Source organism: Halichoerus grypus, chromosome 2 (assembly GCF_964656455.1).
Source record: "Halichoerus grypus chromosome 2, mHalGry1.hap1.1, whole genome shotgun sequence".
In the NCBI taxonomy this organism is placed as follows: Eukaryota; Metazoa; Chordata; class Mammalia; order Carnivora; family Phocidae; genus Halichoerus; species Halichoerus grypus.
In genome coordinates this window covers 192,150,782-192,172,038 of record NC_135713.1, presented here as the reverse complement: position 1 = coordinate 192,172,038, position 21,257 = coordinate 192,150,782, and the positions used below count along the sequence as shown (strand labels likewise).

The window sequence follows — 21,257 nt, the reverse complement described above, 5'->3', positions numbered from 1 at the left end:
CCGGGTCCTGTGGCGTCCTTGGGAAACTGCACCTTGCCCCCTTCCACCCCAGAGCTGCTGGAGTCCGGGGCCATCCTGCCTCGCTGTGAGCCCCAGGAGGTGGTTGTGCCCTTTGTAGGGGGAAGGGAGGCTTGGGCCCCGGTGATTCTGGAAAAAGGGCTCGCTCCGAGGGGCGCGGTGCCCATCCTCGCCGAGCGAATAAAGGTAGTGTAAACAAAAGTGTGGTAAATAAAGGGTGGGACATAGGCGGGGGAGGGGCAGGCAGTTATTAACGGTGCGCGCGTCACGGGGCTGCCATAACGGTTCGGCTCCCGTTCGGGCGCGTGCTGATCCACTAGCATGGGTCGCTGCACCCCAGAGCCTCCGCGTGTCATGTCCCGGCTGCGCCTCTGGGCCCCACTGCTCCTCCGCACGTGGCAATCATTGTGGCTGCTGGTCCAAGCAGCTCAGCCTCCGGAGTGGGCCCTGGACCCTCCCCAGCTGACCTCCGACCTCCTGGGACCCACCGAGCCCTGGTCTTCACACTCCTCTGAATTCCCGCCCGAATCGCCCCAGGCCCTTACACCGCCAGCAGAGGGGTCCTCTGCTCCAGCCCAGATGTTGGCCCTGCCTAAGGAGTTGACTGAGACTTTGGTTCCGTTCCCGGACACGGATTCAGTTGGCAAGCTGCCCCCAGAGGCAGATCAGGATCTGAATGACAGGCTAACCCAGCTTGAAAGGCTCCCAGAGGTGGTTCCAAGGCTAGGTTGGGATCAGAATCCGACCATAGCTCCGCCTCCTCGACTCAAAAGTAAGATTAAAACTGTAGGTCTAGATCAGGCTGAAGATCACCAATCATTTGAAATACTTGTCCCACCTCTGGATAGTCACAGTTCAAAGCCAACAAAGTTTATTGTTTCACCCCCAAACCTGGAGAAAGATCTAGCTCAGCATCAAAGGCTTGCCAAAGTTGTTGGAACTCCAAACCAATTTGCAAATAAAGACCACCTACAACAACAGTTGCAGGATGGTTATTCAGATTCCAGTATGGATATCCTATATCCTGAGGTGAACTTACCAATGGATTTCCCAGGGGGATCGGATCAACCTCCAAAGCTCCCTGAGAAGGTTGAAATTCCTCCACTCCTGCAGGAGACCCCAAATCATCCAGAGTTGCCTGAGGAAGCTGAATTTTTTTTGCCTCAGGTGGAGGCCCAGGCCCAACATTCAGAGCCCCCTGAAGATATAGAAACATCTCCAATTAGGCAGGGGGCTCCATCTCCGCCTCCAGAGATTCTTAAGGAATCTGTAAACCCACAGGAGGCTCTAGCTGAGCCTTCAAGTACCCCTGAAGAAAACTTTCTTCAGTCCAGCAGAAAGCCTCAGCTCAACCGACAGAGGCCCCTGACAAAGTAGAACCTTCAACCCCTCAGGAGGCCTCAGCTCAACCGACAGAGGCCCCTGAGGAAGTAGAACCTTCGACCCCTCAGGAGGCCTCAGCTCAACCGACAGAGGCCCCTGAGGAAGTAGAACCTTCGACCCCTCAGGAGGCCTCAGCTCAACCGACAGAGGCCCCTGAGGAAGTAGAACCTTCGACCCCTCAGGAGGCCTCAGCTCAACCGACAGAGGCCCCTGAGGAAGTAGAACCTTCGACCCCTCAGGAGGCCCCAGCTCAACCTCCAGAGCCATCTAAGGAGATGGTACCTCAACCAATAGCACATGAGGTGAATGTGCCATCTCCAAGTAAGAATGAAGCTCAGTGGCCAAACTTCAATGTCACTGTTAAACCTGTGGATCTGGTACTTACTGTAACTCTAACTCAGCCTCCAGAGCGCACCGAGGAGGCTCAGCCTTCTCCAATCCAGCAGGAGGCCCCAGCTCAGCTTGTAGAGCGCCCCGAGGAGGCTGGGCCCACCCCAGTCCAGCCAGAAGCCCCGGCTCGGCCTGCAGAGCGCCCCGAGGAGGCTGGGCCCACCCCAGTCCAGCTGGAGGCCCCGGCTCGGCCTGCAGAGCGCCCCGAGGAGGCTGGACCTAGTCCAGTCCAACAGGAGGCCCCAACTCTAGTTCCAGAGTTTCCTATGGAGTATCTATTTCAAACTTCAGTAAGTGATGAGGTGATAAGTCAACCTATAAGCCACTATCCAACTTAGAGTTAGAGTTCAAGAAGAGGCAAAACTAACTTATGTTGTTTACAGCTGCCATATGATAGGTAAAACTACATTTAAAAAGAGAGGAAATTAGGGGTGCCTGGGTGGCTCAGTTGGTTAAGCATCCAACTCTTGACTTGGGCTCAGGTCATGATCTCAGGGTCGTGGGACAGGCCTCTTTGTAATTGAACTCTAACTCTATATAAATGGAATCATATTATATGTATTATTTTCTATGTTGCTTCTTTCATTCAACATTATCTTGTAAATTCATTATATTGTTGCATGTAGCTGAGGTTGGTTCATTTCAATGCCTAGTATTGCATGTCTTGCTACATGTGGCTACTGAATACTTGGGAGTAGCTAGTGTGACTGAGGAGCTGAATGTTTAATTTCAATTATTTTAAAATTTAAATTCAAAAACTGATACTCAACAGTTATTAGAAAATGTTTAAATATGTTTGCAACAATGTGGGTATGTGATGTTAGCTTTTCAACTGTAAATTTTATGAAATCTAAATACAGTCAAGTATTTCTGATAAAAAAAAATTAGTAGCCAAATTGAGATTTCAACTCCCCACTCTGTGGAGAGTCTGCTAGAGATTCTCTCTCTCCCTCTCCCTCTGCCCCTCCCTCTCTCTTTCAAATTAATAAATCTTTAAAAAAATAAAAAAAACCGAAAAGCAAGGAAATTGTTATTAAAGTCAGCATAGTGGTTACTTCTGGGGAATCAGAGAGAGGGTTGTGATTGGAAGGGGCACACTGGGGGCTTCTGGGATGCAGGCAGGGCTTTTTCTTGACATGAATGGTGTTACATGGGTATTTGCTTGATAATTATTAAACTGAACATTTATTAATGAACATTGTTTTAGTTCTCAAAAATAGTTTTTAGTCGGGGAGAAAAAAAAACGAACGGCTTTCTCTGCCACACTGCTATAGTTGTGTATGGGGCTTCCGAATAGAATTTGGGAAAAGAGAGGAGGAAATGGCAGTTCTGCCAGGGTTGTTGGCACCCAGAGCTGGGTTCTAGCAGAGACTTTGTGATCCAGAGAGTAGGCATTAAATATGCATTTTGGTGCAAAGAGTAGATAGGGGTGTGTGTGTGTATGACAGAGAGAGAGAGAGAGGGAGAGAGAGATGGAGAGAGATGGACACAAAGGAGTACATGAAAAGAAGGATTTGAATGGAAACAGAGCAGAGATCAGTACTCCTAAATTAAATAAGAATTAGTGTATTTACGGGGCACCATTACCCAAGTTTCCCCTCCCATATGGAAGTCAATCCTAGGTAGTAAATAGTTGTAGTTATTTTGCATTTTGATGCAAAAATAACCTTTTCATTTTTCAGAATTCTCAGTGAAAATAATTTGACCGAATTACATAAGGACTCATTTCAAGGCCTACTATCCCTCCAGTATTTGTAAGTTAATTAATCATTTATTATGACTTTTTAGTTATCTATAAAATAAATATGGGGTTCAAATTAGATAATCGCGACAATTTCTTCTAACAATAAAATTCTACAGTTCTGTAAGTCTGTAGGGCCCCAACCCATCTCTAGCATTAAATGTCTTCTATGCGTTTTCAGTTTTTTTAATTTTATATACAAGATATAGACAGAAAAAGACCCTACAGTTATAGAGCAAAAGGGGTAATGAGGTCTGAGCAATTATGGACACCCATATGTACCTTGTTTCCTACGTGTTCATATACCATCTGCTTACATTTATATTTAGTTTATGGCTCATGGATCAAATCCCGCCCATGGGCTGTCTTTATACAGCCTATGAGTTAAGAATGATTTTTACATTCTTAAAGGGCTATAAAAGAGAAAAGAAGAGGAAGAGAAGAATATGCAACAGAAACGGCATGTGGCCTGCAAAGCCCAAAATATTTACTATCTGGCTTTTACAGAAAAGGTTTTAAAAGTTGGTTTAATAAAATGAGAGGAATTAAAGTTAACCTCAAATTATCACCTACAGGACAAGAAAATATAGAACACTTAGATTAATTTGAATGCCATTAACGCAGAATTTTTTTAAAATTTAAGCTCAATTAAATATTTAAATATTAAATATTTAACTAAGCAGGTAAATTATGTAAGCAGTATGATCAAGTACATATTAAGTTACCAAGAGAACAGATTAAGGATTTCAGTGTGGGAATTCTTATACCAATATTAAAAATAGATGTTTAAAATGATGGTTAAGGGGTGCCTGGCTGGCTCAGTTGGTAGAGCAAGCGACTCTGGATCTCGGGGTTGTAGGTTCAAAACCCACATTGGGTATAGAGATTACTTGAGAAAAATAACCTCTTTTTAAAAAAAAGTAAAATAAGGGGCTCCTGGGTGGCTCAGTCGGTTAAGCATCTGCCTTCGGCTCAGGTCATGATCCCAGGACCCTGAGATCGAGTCCCTATCGAGCTCCTTGCTCAGCGGGGAGCCTGCTTCTCCCTCTGCCTGCCGCTACCTCAGCTTGTGCGTTCATCCATTCTCTCTCTCACAAATAAATAAATAAAATCTTTAAAAATAAAATAAAATGATGGTTAAGTGGTATAGTTAGAAATGTTTACGCTAAAGAAACATATCAGAAATGCCCCTAACTTCACAAATTACAAAATAAAATCTCTCCAGCCTCATTGTAAAGGAGGAAATGCTTGCATGGTATTTCTATGGATTTAGACATACAGGGATACTATATTCTTTGTTACGAAGGTTCAATTTTTATTCTTCTTTTAATTTTTTAAAAAGATTTTATTTATTTGTTTGACAGTGAGAGAGAGAGCATGAGCAGGGGGGAGGAGCAAGGGGAGAGGACTCCCCACTGAGCAGGGAGCCTGATGCGGGACAACGCAATCCCAGGACCTGTTAACTGTACAGATCCCAGGATCTGGTAACTGTGTGTAGGATGGATCATGACCTGAGCCGTAGTCAGACGCTTAACCAACTGAGCCACCCAGATGCCTGGTTCAATTTTTCTTCTTTGTCCATGGCATCCGGAGCTGTGTACGTCATTAATCCTTATTAATGATGCTCTTTAGCAAATAGATTCTTCTTGTAAATGTAGAAGGTTTAAGGGTAGTGGGTAAAAAGAGCCTGATATGATATTAAGAATAGTCTTTTAAATGATCAAACCTTCCAAGTCTTAGGAAACAGCCACTCTTGTATTGGTCTTCTTGGATACCTCTGCCATCTGGACTCCAAACCTTACAAACACAGTTTGGAAAAAAACAAATGAGATAAACTGCTCGATGGATTAGGTCCTTCATTACTTCTACTGTGAAATACTTTGTAAACCAATTACTTCATGTTAGCTGAAGTATTCTCATTCATTTAAAAAAATGTCAATCAAAAGCTAATATGACAGGCACTGTGCCCAGTATCATAGGCTCACAGATGGTTAACACAGGCTTCTGACCCTTGTAGGAACTCATGATCTCACAAGGAAAATAAACAGAAGCTCAAGCCATAATGTGTAAAGCACTAAGCGGACAAGGTGCCGGAGAGGTGCAGAAGAGGGAGCCATAAAGTCATAAAACTACATTTCTTTTAAAACAGTCATTTTGCTTCTGCTACTCATTACCCAGCTATTTGTTTATTTTATAAATATTTGAGTTTATGTCCCTGTGTCAGTTTTAAACATGGTAGGCAATGCAGATGAACACAACTAGTCCATAGTTTCAAGGAGTTTATGCTCAGTGGACATGGGATGCCAAAATAAGTATATTAAAAAGAAATTGGGGTGCCTGCCTGGCTGAGTCGGTAGAGCATGTGACTCTTGATCTAGGGATCATGAGTTCAAGCCCCTGGTTGGGCATGGAGCCTACTTAAAAATTTTTTAAAAAGAAGAAGGAGGAGGAGGAGGAGGAGAAGGAGGAGGAGGAGAAGGAGAAGGAGAAATGGATATGGGCAATGAGAGATAGAAGTTGTTTTTGGAACACAGATGAGGGAAAAAAGACTTCACGTTGGATCAGGGAAGCTACTAGAGCAATGCTGTTAGAACAGGACCTTGAAGAGCTATTGGGTATCATCAGACGGACATCTTGGGAAGAATAAGCTTGCAAAGGAGAATGGGAGAAAGGCCAAATGCAGGAATATCTTGTACCTGTAGAGTAGGAGGTTGGAGCCAGATCTTCTAGGATTTTGAAGGCCATGGATAGCATGCCAAGCTACTGGGTTATCACAGCAGTGCTCCAGGACAGACTTTAGCCTACAGCAGAGTCACCTGAAGGGCTTGTCAGAACACAGTTACTGATTACAGACTACTCAGTCCACAGTAGGGCTGAGAATTTGCATCTTGATTAAGTTCCCAAGTGATGCTGGTATTCGAGAACCACTTCGGGAGAATTAATCTGGTAACTGTGTGTAGGATGGATCAGAAAGGGAGAGACTGGATATGGCAATGGCCATCAGAAGACTAGGTGGAAAGTGAGGAACTAAGCTGGGATGAGTGGAAGTAAGAGGGTCAGCTATAATCAAGAATGGGTGTTTTCAAATAAAAATCCAGTACCATGTGGTTTTTATTGTTGTCTCACTACCTGCAACTGAAGCACTTAATAAATTCATGGACTATTAAGGCAGTGTGTGACCAAACATGAATTTCTATTAATATGATAATATAATTCTGAGTTAGTTCAAAGTTATGTATTGATTAGAGGAGTGATTTCCTTTCAAGTTAAATGAAAGGATATCTTTTATTTCTTCTGCTATTGAATTGGCCTAGAAAAATAGAACTAAACCAAGAAGTTGTGCTAATGTGAGAATATCCCTTTTAATATTAGAAATTATAATTATAGGGGCGCCTGGGTGGCACAATTGGTTGAGCATCTGACTCTTGGTTTCAGCTCAGGTCATGATCTCAGGGTCCCGAAATGGAGCCCCGCATTGGGCTCTGTGCTCAGTGCGGGGTCTGCTTGGGATTCTCTCTCCCTCTCCCTCTGCCCCTCCTACTTGTGCTCTCTCTCGCTCGCTCGCTCACTCTCTTTCTCTGAAATAAATAAATAAATAAATCTTTTGAAAAAAGAATTTATAATTGTATGTGGAGATAAAAACTTTGACCTCATAATCTAGAAATTGATGAGACCACAAAAGATCCTCTAATCAATTCTCCTGCTCTCAGGAGAGATTCCTTCCAAGATCTATCAAGATCTATAGTTGTGGATTTTATTTATGAAGATCTTGAAGGTGAGACTCTTTTAAGAGAGGTGAGGACAGAGTAAGTAGAGTTAGGGGCTCTGGAAGGTTCAAAAAACAATTCCTGAGATTCAGAGTTTAGGCAAAAGCTACTTATTCAATACTATCATCCTACTCATTAGATATCTAATAGATAATTGAGGCAATATTTTCCTTTTACTTTTTCTAGAGATTTATCCTGCAATAAAATACAATTTATTGAAAGACGTACATTTGAAGCACTACCTTTTTTGCAGTTTATGTAAATTACAAATATAATTTCATTATACTTGGAATTTTTGTTAAACTTAATTGTAAGCCTCTTTGTTATAATCATTTTGAAATATGATTGAAATTTTATTAGTAGAAAGCTACTAAAATTATGTAGCAAATCTTTTCTGGCTGTAGCAAAGATTAGTGTGAGAATTTTATATAGATCAGACTGAATCATTCTAGAGCAGTGGTTCTCAACCGGGGTCATTTTGCACCCGGGTGACATTTGGCACTGTCTGGAAACGTTTATGGTTGTCAGACTGTAGATGAACTACTGGCATCTAGTGGGCAGAGGCTGCTAAACACCCCACAGTGCGCAGGACCGCCCCTCCTAACAAAGACGATCCAACCATAGATGTCAATAATGCTGATGTTGTGAAACATTTTTCTAGAGAAATAAAGATTACTTGACACAAGTATTTATAGAACACTGACTGATTTGTATCTAATGCACCACACGTATAAACATGAAAGTATAAATCTTTCGTGCAAGTTTTTTTCAAAAAGTAAGTATCTTCCATAGTGAGATTTCTTCAGTGTATGGAGAGAGTATTGAGGTTATGTTTCATCATATATAAATTGGAATCACTGCCAAAGGATAAATGTTCTGAAAGAATATCTTTTGTTCTTCTTTTGCTTGTGTCTTTTTTTTTTTTTTAGAAATCTTGGTTGCAATTTACTCACGGAACTGAGCTTTGGAACATTTCAGGCCTGGCATGGAATGCAGTTTTTACACAAAGTGTAAGTGAAATAGAAAATGAATACATGTAAAAAACAATAACTATGTGTAAAAACATCATACAGTTATTGGTTCGGTGGGTATAATAAGCCTAGTATGAACTCTGAAAAGTATGTCTTAAAATCTATTCATTTTTTCAAATGAGGAAACTAAGGTACAAAGAGGCCAAGAGACTTGTCTGTCTCATAAATGGCACACTCTGCTTTCTCTAGTACTCAGCTTTGGTGCGGGCAATAAAAGACCCCAAGCAAATAACACCCAAATCAGCATTATCCTGGGACTCCAGGACAATGATGCTTCTCCAATAGGTGCGTGGTCCTTGAAATTCCACTTTTGAATTTAACTTTGATTCCTGCTCATGTGCAAAGTTCCTAACTGCTTCAATACATGCAAAAAAAGCTTCAAAGAACTTAGTTTAGCATAATTTTGCATGTTTTTATTAGACAGGATTTCCCAAAGTAGATGAGGTTCAGGCCCCACAAGATCCTTGATTTACCCCTGGGTTTCAGATAACTATAACTCAGTAACTTCAGATAACTATAACTCAGATTCCTGCTCATGTGCAAAGTTCCTAACTGCTTCAATACATGCAAAAAAAGCTTCAAAGAACTCTAAGTTTAGAGTTCTCCAGGGAGCAAAAGTGTGTGTCCTTCCTCAGCCATCAGCTTCTTTTAAATGGTAAAGCAGAAAGAACTCCTGAAAACTTACCACAGGACACTTCTCTCCCCAGTCACCCGGAGCAAAAAGTATATACCTCTGAAGTAAATGATCTGGGGGCAATAGCAAGGTATGGAAAGGTATGGAGGTATGGAAAAAGATGTGTTTCTGCTAAGTTGGAGTGTGAAAAACGTTCATGAAGAAAATACATTGCTGTAGCCTAATTTCATATGCTTTCTTTCCTGGCTGTTCTTCAGTAAGAAGCGTGTTATTCCCTTTCAGCTGGAAAATTCCGTGATTTCTCTGTGACATAGCAAGTCATAAGTGGGTATGTTCAATGGCCTGAGTGGGATTTTAGACACAAGGTGAAGATCCTCCTCTAACCCTGACTTTGGAAAAGACTATCTTACCTGTCTCGTGGTTCAGAAATACAATTTCACACAGTTTATTTTAGAATAGATGAAGGTGTTGAGGGTGTGTCTGGAGCTGAGTAACTGTTGCCGCCGATGTCCATCTGCAGTGGCCTCCTCTCTCCTCTCATTAATTTGCTGATGCCTCACTTGGGGAAGGAGTCCTCAGGGTCAGTTTTTTGTTTTGCCAGCACACCAGAGAACAGGCTCATTGGGTTTCTCCACCAAGAGGTATACCGTCTCAGACTCACCACCTTTACTAAGCACTCTCTAACACCAAGAGTCTCTTACGAGAGTCTGCATTTCATTATAGTTAGGTGGGCAACATAGGAAAAAATCGGGTGGAATCAGTTGATAAAAATTAATGGAGTCACTGAAAAACATTCACTGAGTGCCATGCCCACCATATGTTGACACTGTACTAAGTACTGGGGGTGCAAAGAAGAACGGGACAGGGACTGCTCCCAAGAAACTTTCATACCAGAAGGAGGAAGATGGGTGTTGAGGGGAAGGCACACGGGAGTCCTGCGGGCATCTGTACAGCAGGGTCCCAAGGTGGGGGGGTGACAAAGTAGGCAATGGGTTGCGGGATAGGAAAGATTCGTAATGGATGAGGCAACAACTTGTTTGTGTTGAGTTTCTGCGTGCATCTTAAATGACAGAAAAAGGTAATTAAAGAACCAGAGCTAGCTGGCGTTGAAAATCAATTCATACACATGTCACATGATTTGAATAGAGCTGCACTACTGAAACTAATTCACGGTTCCTTCCGAAAGAAATCACAGTATAGTAAGTGTGTACTGGGGGCGAGGCTCCTTCTTTGTTTGGAGCCACATTTTTCTAATAGACAAAGCTAGTCTGCTTCGGGAAATGTTTGCCATAGTGAGATATAGACTTTATTGCATCTCTTTTCAAAGGCAAGTTGCCAAGGGAAGGTGCTACCCCTTGAATTAAGTCATGTTATTACCTATGTGACATATTACCGGGGTGTTTATAAGTTGAAACGATACTTTCTCTGGCATTAACTTAGTTTGTAAAACTTAGAGGCCCCAGCTGAGGTGGATTTATCTTGAACTTACGCTTCAGGGCTCCTTGCTTACACAGGCCCCTTCCAAGGTCTTGGGAGAGGGTCCTAGCAATTTTTTGTATTCATAATTTTGCATGTTTTTATTAGACAGGATTTCCCAAAGTAGATGAGGTTCAGGCCCCACAAGATCCTTGATTTACCCCTGGGTTTCAGATAACTATAACTCAGTAAGTTTCCTGCATGAAGCCTCTAAGTTATTGATAAATACAGAGTGAACTAGTTAGCAGCGTGGTAAAGTGTATTTTGAGTGGGCATGGCACTTGGTGAATGTTTTTCAGTGAATCCATTAATTTTTATCAACTGATTCCACCCGATTTCTTCCTACGTTTCCCACCTAACTATAATGAAATTCAGGCTCTCGTAAGAGACTCTTGGTGTTATAGAGTGCTTAGTAAAGGTGGTGAGTTTGAGACGTTATACCTCTTGGTGGAGAAACCCAATGAGCCTGTTCTCTGGTGTGCTGGCAAAACAGAAAACTGAAATCCAGCTCAAAGACATTCCAAGAGCTTATTAATAAGGTACCACTTTCGGGGTTTTTTGTTACATTTTGTTTTAATAAGGTACCACTTTTTGAATGGTAGTAATAATCATATCTCTTTCAGATGAAATCAGGAATGAAATATATTATGGAAAACCAGCAGTGGTTGATAATCCTAAATGTTAAGTATACTTTTTTTTCTGACTTTAAAGTGCTTCTCCTTCATTCACCTACACAGGTCCAAACTGATGGCTTATTTTTTAAAATTCTTTTAGTCACTTCATTGGTTCTAACAATACAAGCTCCATGATTTTAGAAACTGAAGGACTCTGCAATATAGAAGGGTTCTACCTGATCCACATAGAGCACATCCACATGCTGGCTTGTCTGTGGTGCATCAGTGTTGTGCCAAGAACATAAGCACTAAGAGAGAATGAGGAAAATCTAAGCCTTATCCCTACTGAATTATTTACCCCACTATTGAGAATACCATTGAGGTAGTTGTGGCCACACGGTGAAGGCAAATCGAGCTGCAGTCACAGAGACACCCTAATGCTCCCCCGTCATCCAGCATCGGTTTCCTTTAGACGGCTGTGTGCACACACAAGTGTATACACTGCAGGGTATCGTCATCACTTTTTGCTATGTACTGGAAATCCTGGCAGCTTCTTCTCCGATTCAGAAAGGCATAAACATTCAGGATGAAAATAATAACTCGGGTCTGTCCTTTGAGGGAACTTCGGGTGGCTGTTTTATTATTTTCTATTTGTAATAGTTCAAAAGGTTTGAGATAGTCCTACCCAGCAACTACCATACTTTCCTTCTCCCAGCCGCATCCCTTCTTCCCACATATCTAACAACATATCTTCTTTCTCTTGGAAGCAGAGTAGTTCTTCCTCTGCCCCTTAACATTTCTTTATGACCTATCTCTAGTAGGCGCTTACTGTGTTTCAGGCACTAGGCTAGGGACCTTTACGTATTGTACAAGCAAGATAGTGTGCCCAACACTCTCAGATAGTGCCTGGCACATGGAAAATGCTCAATACATGCTCTCTCACACTGTATCTCATTTTCATGTTTCCAACAGCTCTTGCAATGTAGATATCGTTATCCCCACTTTGGGGATGAGGAAATTGAAACTCGGAGACGTTGGGTCACTTGCCTAGGTTCACACTGTTAACAAGTGGCAGAACCGCCTAGGAGCTTTGCAAGTAAGGCAACTCCGCATTCCCTTGGACTAGGAGCTGAATGATGACTATTTGGTGTTTTGTGCATCGTCTCTTGGAGTTGGTTTCTAACTGGAATAGGACCTTTTGGGGAAGAGAGCTCCTTTTCCCCACGACAGTCGCATGCTTCTGGAGCTCCTGGCCATGCCACCTCTGGGCATCCCCAGATTTTCTGCTCACTGCCCAGTGCAAATGTAACATCATTATTACTAGGCACCTACTCTGTGCCCAGCCTTATGTGAGGTGCTTTGCACATGCTCTTTCATTTAATCCTCAAATTGCCTTATGAAGTAAATGGTGCTAAGTGAGACTCAGAGATGTTTGTTACTCCAGTCACTTCACCAGGATGTCACAGCCAGAATTCAAACCTAGGTCTTCCTGATTCCAGAGGCCCTTGCTTCTTCTGCTGTTCCTCACTGCCAGGAACTCTTCTTCAAAGCTATTCTCAGAACTTTGATTAAAATATGGGCCCACAATTTCAGATCCTTTAGACTTCGCCCTCCCCTCCCACCCGAGAAAGGATTTACGTCATGAAATTAGATGTCTTGTATTGAGGAGCTTCACATGGGGAGTCATGTTCTCGTGGCTCATGGACCTATGTAGATGAATAGAGGAAAGGGGTTACTCCATCCCCAAGTACTTCAAACATACTGGAACAGGTTCTAGGTCACTCTGCTTACTTCTTGGACTGCCTTCCTCCAAAGAGCCAGTTTTCCCTGCCTGCCTTGGGATTCTAGCATAGATAGTTTGGAGTTGGTCCTATTTTAAATTTATTTTCACTGCCTGCTTTGGACATTTTTTCAGCTAAACCTGTTAGGATTTCAGTACATTCAGGACAGTGATGACATGCTTCAGTCCTCAATTCTTCTCTGTCTCCTCAGTTAATAGAAAGGAAACGTAGCCCTTCTGTCTGGACCTGTATAGAAGAATTTGGAGAAAAAAAAATAACAGCTAAGAAATGTTCCCTTATTTTGTGAGCTACCTTTAATCTGTCCCGTTGTTCTACAGCAAAAGGCTTTTGCAAAAATACTTGAGTTTTCCTCTTCAAGTAAGGTATATTTTTAAAAATCATTTAGAAGCCCGTGAATATCAAAAAGCTGATGGACTAGGAGTCAGCACACCTTTTATCGGTAAAATGAGGGAATTGAACTGAAAGGGAAATGGTCTCTAGTGTGATGTCCTCAGTGCATCTAAAACCATTCGTTTTGTGATTTGTAGAAAAACGGTTACTGTGGAGTCCCCCACATGTAAACTGTTGAGTCAGTTCTCATTCTGTCCGCCCCCCAGGCACAGCTTTCATGAAGAAAAGACAGCACAAAAGACAGGAGGAGGAAATAGGATAATTTAGAGTGGCCCTATATTTTGGTTTCACTAGGGATAAACGCAGGATGTTAATCTCAGTAGGACAAGGGCTGTCTGGTTAAGAGGAAACACTGAGCTGATGGATACAAGGCCATGGGTGAGCACCCAGGAAAGAGTGGAGGGTTAGAGAACTGAGATAATTTGGGGGGAAGGATAACTAATTGCTAAATTGTTTTGGCTACATAATGCCTTATAGTCATTTTTAAAACAGAGAAAGATGCACAGGTGGAGGAACTCACTTGCACAGAGCCCACCAATGAGCTTATAGATTTTAATGCCAATTTTTTTTTCAAAGCAAAGGACATTCAAAGCCTCAAAGTTGAGGAACTGTGCTTAACCAGACATGTGACACTCACATTCTTCCTCTTTGTAACTAGTGTTACAAATCCAACATGTTAATGGTACTGAAAAAAATCTAGAAGAATGGGCTAGAATAAGAAGAATAGGGGAGTTTCCAAGGCAAGAACAAAAATGCATGGTTCTTCCCACCCCCCACCCCCACCACCCCCCCCCCGCTGCCCCCCGAACCCCCGCCCCCGCCCAGAAAAAGCATGGCTCCCAGCCTCACCATTGGCACCCTCTGACCTCCGTTGTGGAAGAGTCTGAGTCTTTACTCCTCTTTTCTCCACCTACCAACATATTTGGTCTTCTGACAACTGGTGCTCTATTTATCACAATATGGTTCTTTTTTTTAATGGAGATATAATCCACATAATATAATATACAACATTATAAAGTATACAGTCCAATGGTATACTTTGACAGACAATAGTCAGCATTAATGCCAGGGAATTTCCATCAGCCCCAAAAAGAAATACCATACCCATCACCTGTGACTCCCCATTCTCCCTTCCTCCCAGGCCCTGGCAACAACTAATTTACCTTCTGTCCCTGTAGATTTGCCCATTCTGGACATTTCATAGAAATGTGTGTCTAGCTTCTTTCACACAGCATGTTAGCTTCGAGGTTCATCCATGTTGTAGCATGTCTCAGTACTTCATTCATTTTTAAGGCTGAATAATATTCCCTTGTATACATACATCACATTTTGTTCATTCCTCAGTTATGAGACATTTGAATTGTTTCCACTTTTTGGCTATTATCAATAATGCTGCTGTGAGTATTCACATACAAGTTTTTGTGTGGACACATGTTTTTAATTCTCTTGGGTACATACCTAGAAGTGGAATTGCTGGGTGATGTGGTAACTCTATGTTTAACCCTTTTGAGGAACTGCCAAACTGTTTTCCACAGGTGACTACACCATTTTATGTTTCCACCAATGTATGAAGGTTCCAGTTTCTCCATAATCTTGCTACCACTTATCGTTGTCTGTTTGTTTGGTTATAGCCATCTTGGTGAGTGTAAAGTAATATCTCATTATAGCCTTGATTTGTACTTGCCTAATGACTTAAGACATCAAACATCTTTTCATGTGCTTATTGGCCATTTGTGTATTTTCTTTGGAGAAACATCTCTTCAAATCCTTTGCCCATTTAAAAATTTGATTATTTGTCTTTTTATTGAGTTGTAAGAGTTCTTTATATTCTGGATATTCTGAATACTAGACTTTTATCAGACATATGATTTGTAAATGTTCTCTCCCATTCTGTGAGTTGTCTTTCACTTTTGTGATAATGTCCTTTGAAGCACAAAAGTCTGTTTTTTTATAAAGTCCGATTTATTTATTTTGCCTTTGGCTATTTGTGCTTTTGGTGTCATGTCGAAGAAGCTGTTGCTTGATCCAAGGTCAGAAAGATTCCTAGTTTTATAACTTGAGCTCTTGCATTTAGGTAGTTGGTCCATTTCGAGTTAATTTTTATATATGGTATGAAGTGTAAGAATCCAACCACATTATTCTGTATGTGGGTATACAGTTGCCCCAGCACCATTTGGAGAGACCAGTCTTCCCACAATGAATTGTTTTGGCATCCTTGTTGGAAATTAATAGACCATAAATGTGAGTATTTATTCCTGGACAGTCAGTTCTGTTCCATCGATTTATATGTCTATTCTTTTTTTTTTTAAGATTTTATTTATTTATTTGACAGAGAGACACAGCGAGAGAGGGAACACAAGCAGGGGGAGTGGGAGAAGGAGAAGCAGGCTTCCCGCTGAGCAGGGAGCCCGATGCGGGGCTCGATCCCAGGACCCTGGGATCATGACCTGAGCCGAAGGCAGACGCTTAACGACTGAGCCACGCAGGCGCCCCTATGTGTCTATTCTTATGCCAGTATCCCACTATGATTACTGTAGCTTTGAATTGGGTTTTGAAACCAGGGCACATGAGTCTTTCCACTTTGTTCTTCCTTATCAAGATTGTTTGGGCTATTCTGGGTCCCTTGATTTGACGTATGAATTTTAGAATAAACTTGCCAATTTCTGGAAAGAAGTCAGCTGCGATTTGGATAGGGAATGTGCTGAAACCATAGTTCAGTTTGGGGCATAGTGCCATTTTAACAATATTTTCTTCTAATCCATGAACGTGGTGTATCTTTCCATTTATTTTGATGTTCTTTAATTTCTTTCAACAATGTTTTATAGTTTTCAGTGTAGTCTTGTACTTCTTTGGTTAATTTTTTCCTAAGTATTTTATTCTTTTTAATATTGTTATACATGGAATTGTTTTCTTAATTTCATTTTGGACTACTCATTGCTAGTGTATAGAAATACAGCTAATTTTTACACATTGATCTTGTATCCTGCAACCTTGCTGACCCCATGTATTAGTGCTAAGTTTTTTCCTACATTCCTAGGAATATGTCTTGTGGTCTTCTGGTTTCCCAGGAATATGTTGAAGCATTTCAAAGTCTCTGTGGACATCTTATTTCTCAGCTTTTTCCTTTTAAGATTTTTGGTTAAGCTATTTTTTTGTCCCGCCTGTTAATCCATTGCCTCACACGACCACCAGGATAAAACATTTACCTGTAATTGTTTTTTAAAAATGCCCCTTGAGAAGAAGAGGCTTTTAGCATTGTGCAGCTCTCAGTGAGGTCAAAGACAAGCTTTTCAAGCGAGGTTTTCCAGGGAACCCACTATACAGGTAAAACAATGACAGTTCTTTGAAAATGAGGCTTTAAAAGAGCCAAACTGTGGAAAGAGCCGAGACGCCCTTCAACAGATGAATGGATAAAGAAGATGTGGTCCATATATACAATGGAATATTACTCAGCCATCAGAAAAGATGAATACCCAACTTTTACAGCAACATGGATGGGACTGGAGGAGATTATGCTAAGTGAAATAAGTCAAGCAGAGAAAGTCAATTATCATACGGTTTCACTTATTTGTGGAACATAAGGAATAACATGGAGGACATTAGGAGAAGGAAGGGAAAAATGGGGGCGGGGGGGAATTGGAGGGAGAGATGAACCATGAGAGACTATGGACTCTGAGAAACAAACAGGGTTTTAGAGGGGAGGGGGGAGGGGGGATTGGTTAGCCCGGTGATGGGTATTAAGGAGGGCACGTACTGCATGGAGCACTGGGTGTTATACGAAAATGATAGATCGTGGATCACCACATCAAAAACCAATGATGTATTGTATGGTGACTAACATAACATAATAAAATTTAAAAAGAGAAAATGAGGCTTTAAGGAACTCCAGCTCCATTTTGCTCCCCTGGGATGTGGGCTATTTTTCAAGGCGACCATCAGGATAGAGAGCAGAGGTCTAGGACAAGTTAAAACAACAGAGCTCACTGTTCTTACAGAAATTAGTTTTTATTTAATAAATGCTCTCTGGGTTGCTGCAAGCCCATTGGTTAAATTTTCCAAACTTCTAACAAAGTTAATTCTGACCTTTTTTGCCAGTTTTTGTCATTGTTGTTGTTGCTTTCATGAGAGATGAATTTTCAGATGTCCTCACTTTCCCATTTTAGCTGATTTGCCTATAACATGGTTTTTTAAATCTCTAAAGTCTCAATGACCATTGGCTAATTAAACACTTAATCATGTGAGATGATTAGAGAAAAGGAATAAAAATAGAAAATGTATTTCTCAGAGAAGCTCTCCCAGATGGAGAGATGAAGTTCAACAAAGTATTTCTATATTTAGTGCTCTCAAAGTTAAGTTTAAGGTAACAGCTATTTTGAAATCCCCTTTTCTTCATACGAGTTAAACACAGGCGTTGAAGTCAAAACTGATTTCAAATTCCAGCTCTGCTTCTGACTCTCCTGACAATCTAGGACAAATTACATAACCTCTCTGTACCTCAGTTTCCTCATTTGTAAAACGGGGTAATGATCATATCTATCACATAAGGTTATTGTGAGGATTAAATGTGAAATGCTGATCACAGATGCCTTACAGTCCAATAGTATTGGTTGTGATGATTATCTTTCTAATATTTGGCAAAAGTACAGTAATGATTCTTGAGTATAGTCAACCTCAAGGAAGATTTTCTTTTCTTCCTATTTCTTTTACCTTTTTTGTTTTTAAAGCATTGAGAAGAAAATGTATTCAACATTTTGGAATAAAAACTTGTGTCAAAGAATGAAAAAATGTTATTTATTTATTCGACAAACATTCATTAAATAACTAGTAAATAACAAGCACTATGTCAGGCACAGGGACAATGACAATCAAGTATGGTCCCTGCCCTCAAGGAGCCGACAGTCCAGGAGACTGACAAGGAAACAGGTGATTACATGCCATGACAAAGGCTGTGATACAAGGGTACACGGAACATGTGGCGGGATATAGCTTTCACCAGTTCCTCCTACATTTAGCCCCTATTGTTTGGCTCCAAAACTGAGGAATTGGTCCTCTTTTTGTCTTTCACTGCGTGGTTTAAACTGTGGAATTTTTTAAATTTCTAGAGATAAGAGAAAAACACCTTAAATCATGGAGGACACTAGAAATGGTATTTCCTACAGAGCCAGGGCTTCCTACTAGTGTAGTCACTTCTGGGGTTTTCAACCTGAAAAGTTCTTTGGCATAGTTTTTCTTTGCCGTCCACTTAAAAAAAAAGTTTTTTCTCTTTCCCACTTTATCATTCAGAGACCTGGATAGTTCCCAAAGGAAGACTGCTTTACAGATTTATAGGCAAAGGCAGAAAATGATTACTTTTAACCTTCAAGTCCCATACCAAAAAAATGAACATAAACTTTCATGGTAGTTATTGAAAATGCAGATAATTTTAATTCCATTGCATTTTTCAGAATTCTCAATCATAACCCTCTGACAACTGTTGAAGATTCGTATCTTTTTAAATTGCCGGCATTAAAATATTTGTAAGTATTACAACAATCTCATGGCTCATGAGATGATTTCTGCTGTTTTTTAAAGATTAAGTATTTTGCATTTTGGTTAAAAAGTCATAATTTAAATTTTAACTGGGTTATTGAAATAAGAATTATTGGCAAAGAAACAATGTATATGGGCAAGACAGCCTGCAGAGGAAGAAAGCAGTATTGAAGAACACATACAGATATGGAACATGCAGATGTATGCAGAAATATCATTTATCATGTATGTAGAAATATCATTTGTCTCAAAAAGCAAAGTGGAATAAGATGTACATTATTTTAAAAAAAAGATTAATCAAGAGAGGTGGATGCAATTGAGAATGAGAAGTAGGATAATGGTAAAAAGAGATTGTCCTGTTCATCACCAAGGTGATAAATTGGATGATGCACATAAATTTAAATTTCTTCAATAAAAGTTCTCTGAACTTATTGTCCATAGCGAGTTAACTCTTGAGCTGGCTTGACGGAATTTAACTAATCACATGTTGTTAAGTCTCTTTTTAAGTATAGAATTTTTGTCTTTGGTATCATTCATGTTTGGACTTTCTCCTTCAGAGACATGGGAACAACACAGGTGTCACTTCCAACAATTGAGAGCATCCTCATGATGACCCTTGAATTGGAAAAACTGTAAGTTGATTTTTCTTATGTTTATTTTCACTTAGTTGTTTATGTTTGTTTGATTCTTTTCTTAAGTCAGATTTATTGAGGTATAATTTTCATTTAATAAAATTTACTCTTTTTAAGTATACAGTTTGATGAGTTTTGGCAAACATATAGCTACGTAACCACCACCACATTTGAGATCTAGAACATTTTTGTTTGCAGTCAATCCCCTTTTCCCACCATCAGCCCCTGGCAGCCACCAGCCTCATTTTTGTCCCTATACTTTTGCCTTTTCCACCATGTCTTATAAATGAAATCATACAGTATGTAGTCTTTTGTGATTGGCTCCTCTCACTCAGCATAATCCTTTTGAGATTCATCAAGGTTGTTGCATCTATCTGCAATTCATTCCTTTTTATTGCTGAGTAGTATTCCAGTTGTATGGATACACCAGTCTGTTTATGCATTCATCAGTTAATGGACATTTGAGTTCTTAGTTTTTTGTCTATTATGAATAAATCTGCTAAAAGCAGTCACATGCAGGTCTTTGCGTGAGCATATGTTTTCATTTTGGCGGAGGTAAAATACTTAATGGTAGGATTGCTACATCATATGCTAAGTGTATATTTAACTTTTTAAGAAACCGCTTACCTGGGGGCACCTGGGTGGGTCAGTCGGTTAAGTGTTCGACTCTTGATATTGGCTTAGATCATGATCTCAGGGTCGTGAGATCAAGCTCCCAGTTGGGCTCCACGCTGAATGTGGAGCCTGCTTAAGATCCTCTCTCTCCCTATTCCTCTCCCTGCACCTCCCCGCCCCCGGCTCATACGCACCCACGTGTGTGCTCTCTCTAAAAAAAGAAACAAACAAACAAAAAACACACAAAATAACTGCTTACCTGTTTTTAATATGGATGTACCTTTTTGCATTCCAATCAGCAGTGTATGAGATCTTCACCTTGTATTTCAGTTAAAAAAATTTTTTAGGGCGCCTGGGTGGCTCAGTTGGTTAAGCGACTGCCTTCGGCTCAGGTCATGATCCTGGAGTCCCGGGATCGAGTTCCATATCGGGCTCCCTGCTCAGCAGGGGATCTGCTTCTCCCTCTGCCCTCTTCCCTCTCATGCTCTCTGTCTCTCATTCTCTCTCTCTCTCAAATAAATAAATAAAATCTTCAAAAAAAAATTTTTTTTAGACTTTCTTATAGGTATGTATGTAGGCTGTATCTCATTGTGGCTTTAATTTGCATTTCTCTAATAGCTCATGATGTTGAGTGTCTATTCATGTACAGATACCTTTTTTTTTTTTAATTGCAGGAGAACCAGTTTATTTTTTTTTTAAGATTTTTATTTATATATTTGACAGAGAGAGAGAGACAGCGAGAGAGGGAACACAAGCAAGGGGAGTGTGAGAGGGGAAGCAGGCTTCCCGCTGACCAGGGAGCACAATGCGGGGCTCGATCCCAGGATCCTGGGATCATGACCTGAGTCAAAGGCAGCTGCTTTAACCACTGAGCCACCCAGGCACCCCATGTACAGATACCTTTTTAAATGATGTGTCCTTCAAATCCATTTTTTCTTTTCCTTTTCTTTTTTTTTAAGATTTATTTATTTATCTTAGACAAAGAGAGAGAGAGTGAGTGAGTGTGGTTGGGGGAGAGGCTGAAGGAGATAGAGAGAGAGAATCTCAAGCAGACTCCCCGCCAAGCATGGAGCCTGACTCAGGGCTCAATCCCACAAGCCTGAAACCATAACCTGAGCCAAAATCAAGAGTCGGACACTCAACAGACTGAGCCACCCTGGCACCCCCAAATCCATTTTTTAATTGGATACATATTATTGAGTTTTAAGAGTATGTTCTATATTCTGGAAAAAGTC

General features: G+C 40.8%; 2 protein-coding genes across 2 annotated transcripts in view; both read left to right on the top strand.

Moving 5' to 3' along the window:
• The first annotated feature begins 2 nt into the window (after positions 1-2).
• Positions 3-1,395, top strand: LOC144380927 (leucine-rich repeat-containing protein 37B-like). The gene has a single exon (XM_078066386.1). It carries the CDS (start codon positions 340-342, stop codon positions 1,393-1,395), a length of 1,056 nt encoding a protein of 351 aa, XP_077922512.1. The 5' UTR covers positions 3-339.
• A 281-nt stretch (positions 1,396-1,676) lies between these two features.
• LOC144380926 (leucine-rich repeat-containing protein 37A-like) overlaps positions 1,677-21,257 on the top strand; it is a 31,038-nt gene continuing 11,457 nt past the window's right edge. Inside the window, exons 1-7 of the mRNA XM_078066385.1 lie at positions 1,677-2,081; positions 2,175-2,188; positions 3,474-3,545; positions 7,486-7,557; positions 8,229-8,309; positions 18,691-18,762; positions 19,333-19,407. Of these exons, the coding sequence (XP_077922511.1) occupies positions 1,677-2,081; positions 2,175-2,188; positions 3,474-3,545; positions 7,486-7,557; positions 8,229-8,309; positions 18,691-18,762; positions 19,333-19,407 (791 nt within the window). The remainder of the gene's footprint in view (positions 2,082-2,174; positions 2,189-3,473; positions 3,546-7,485; positions 7,558-8,228; positions 8,310-18,690; positions 18,763-19,332; positions 19,408-21,257) is intronic.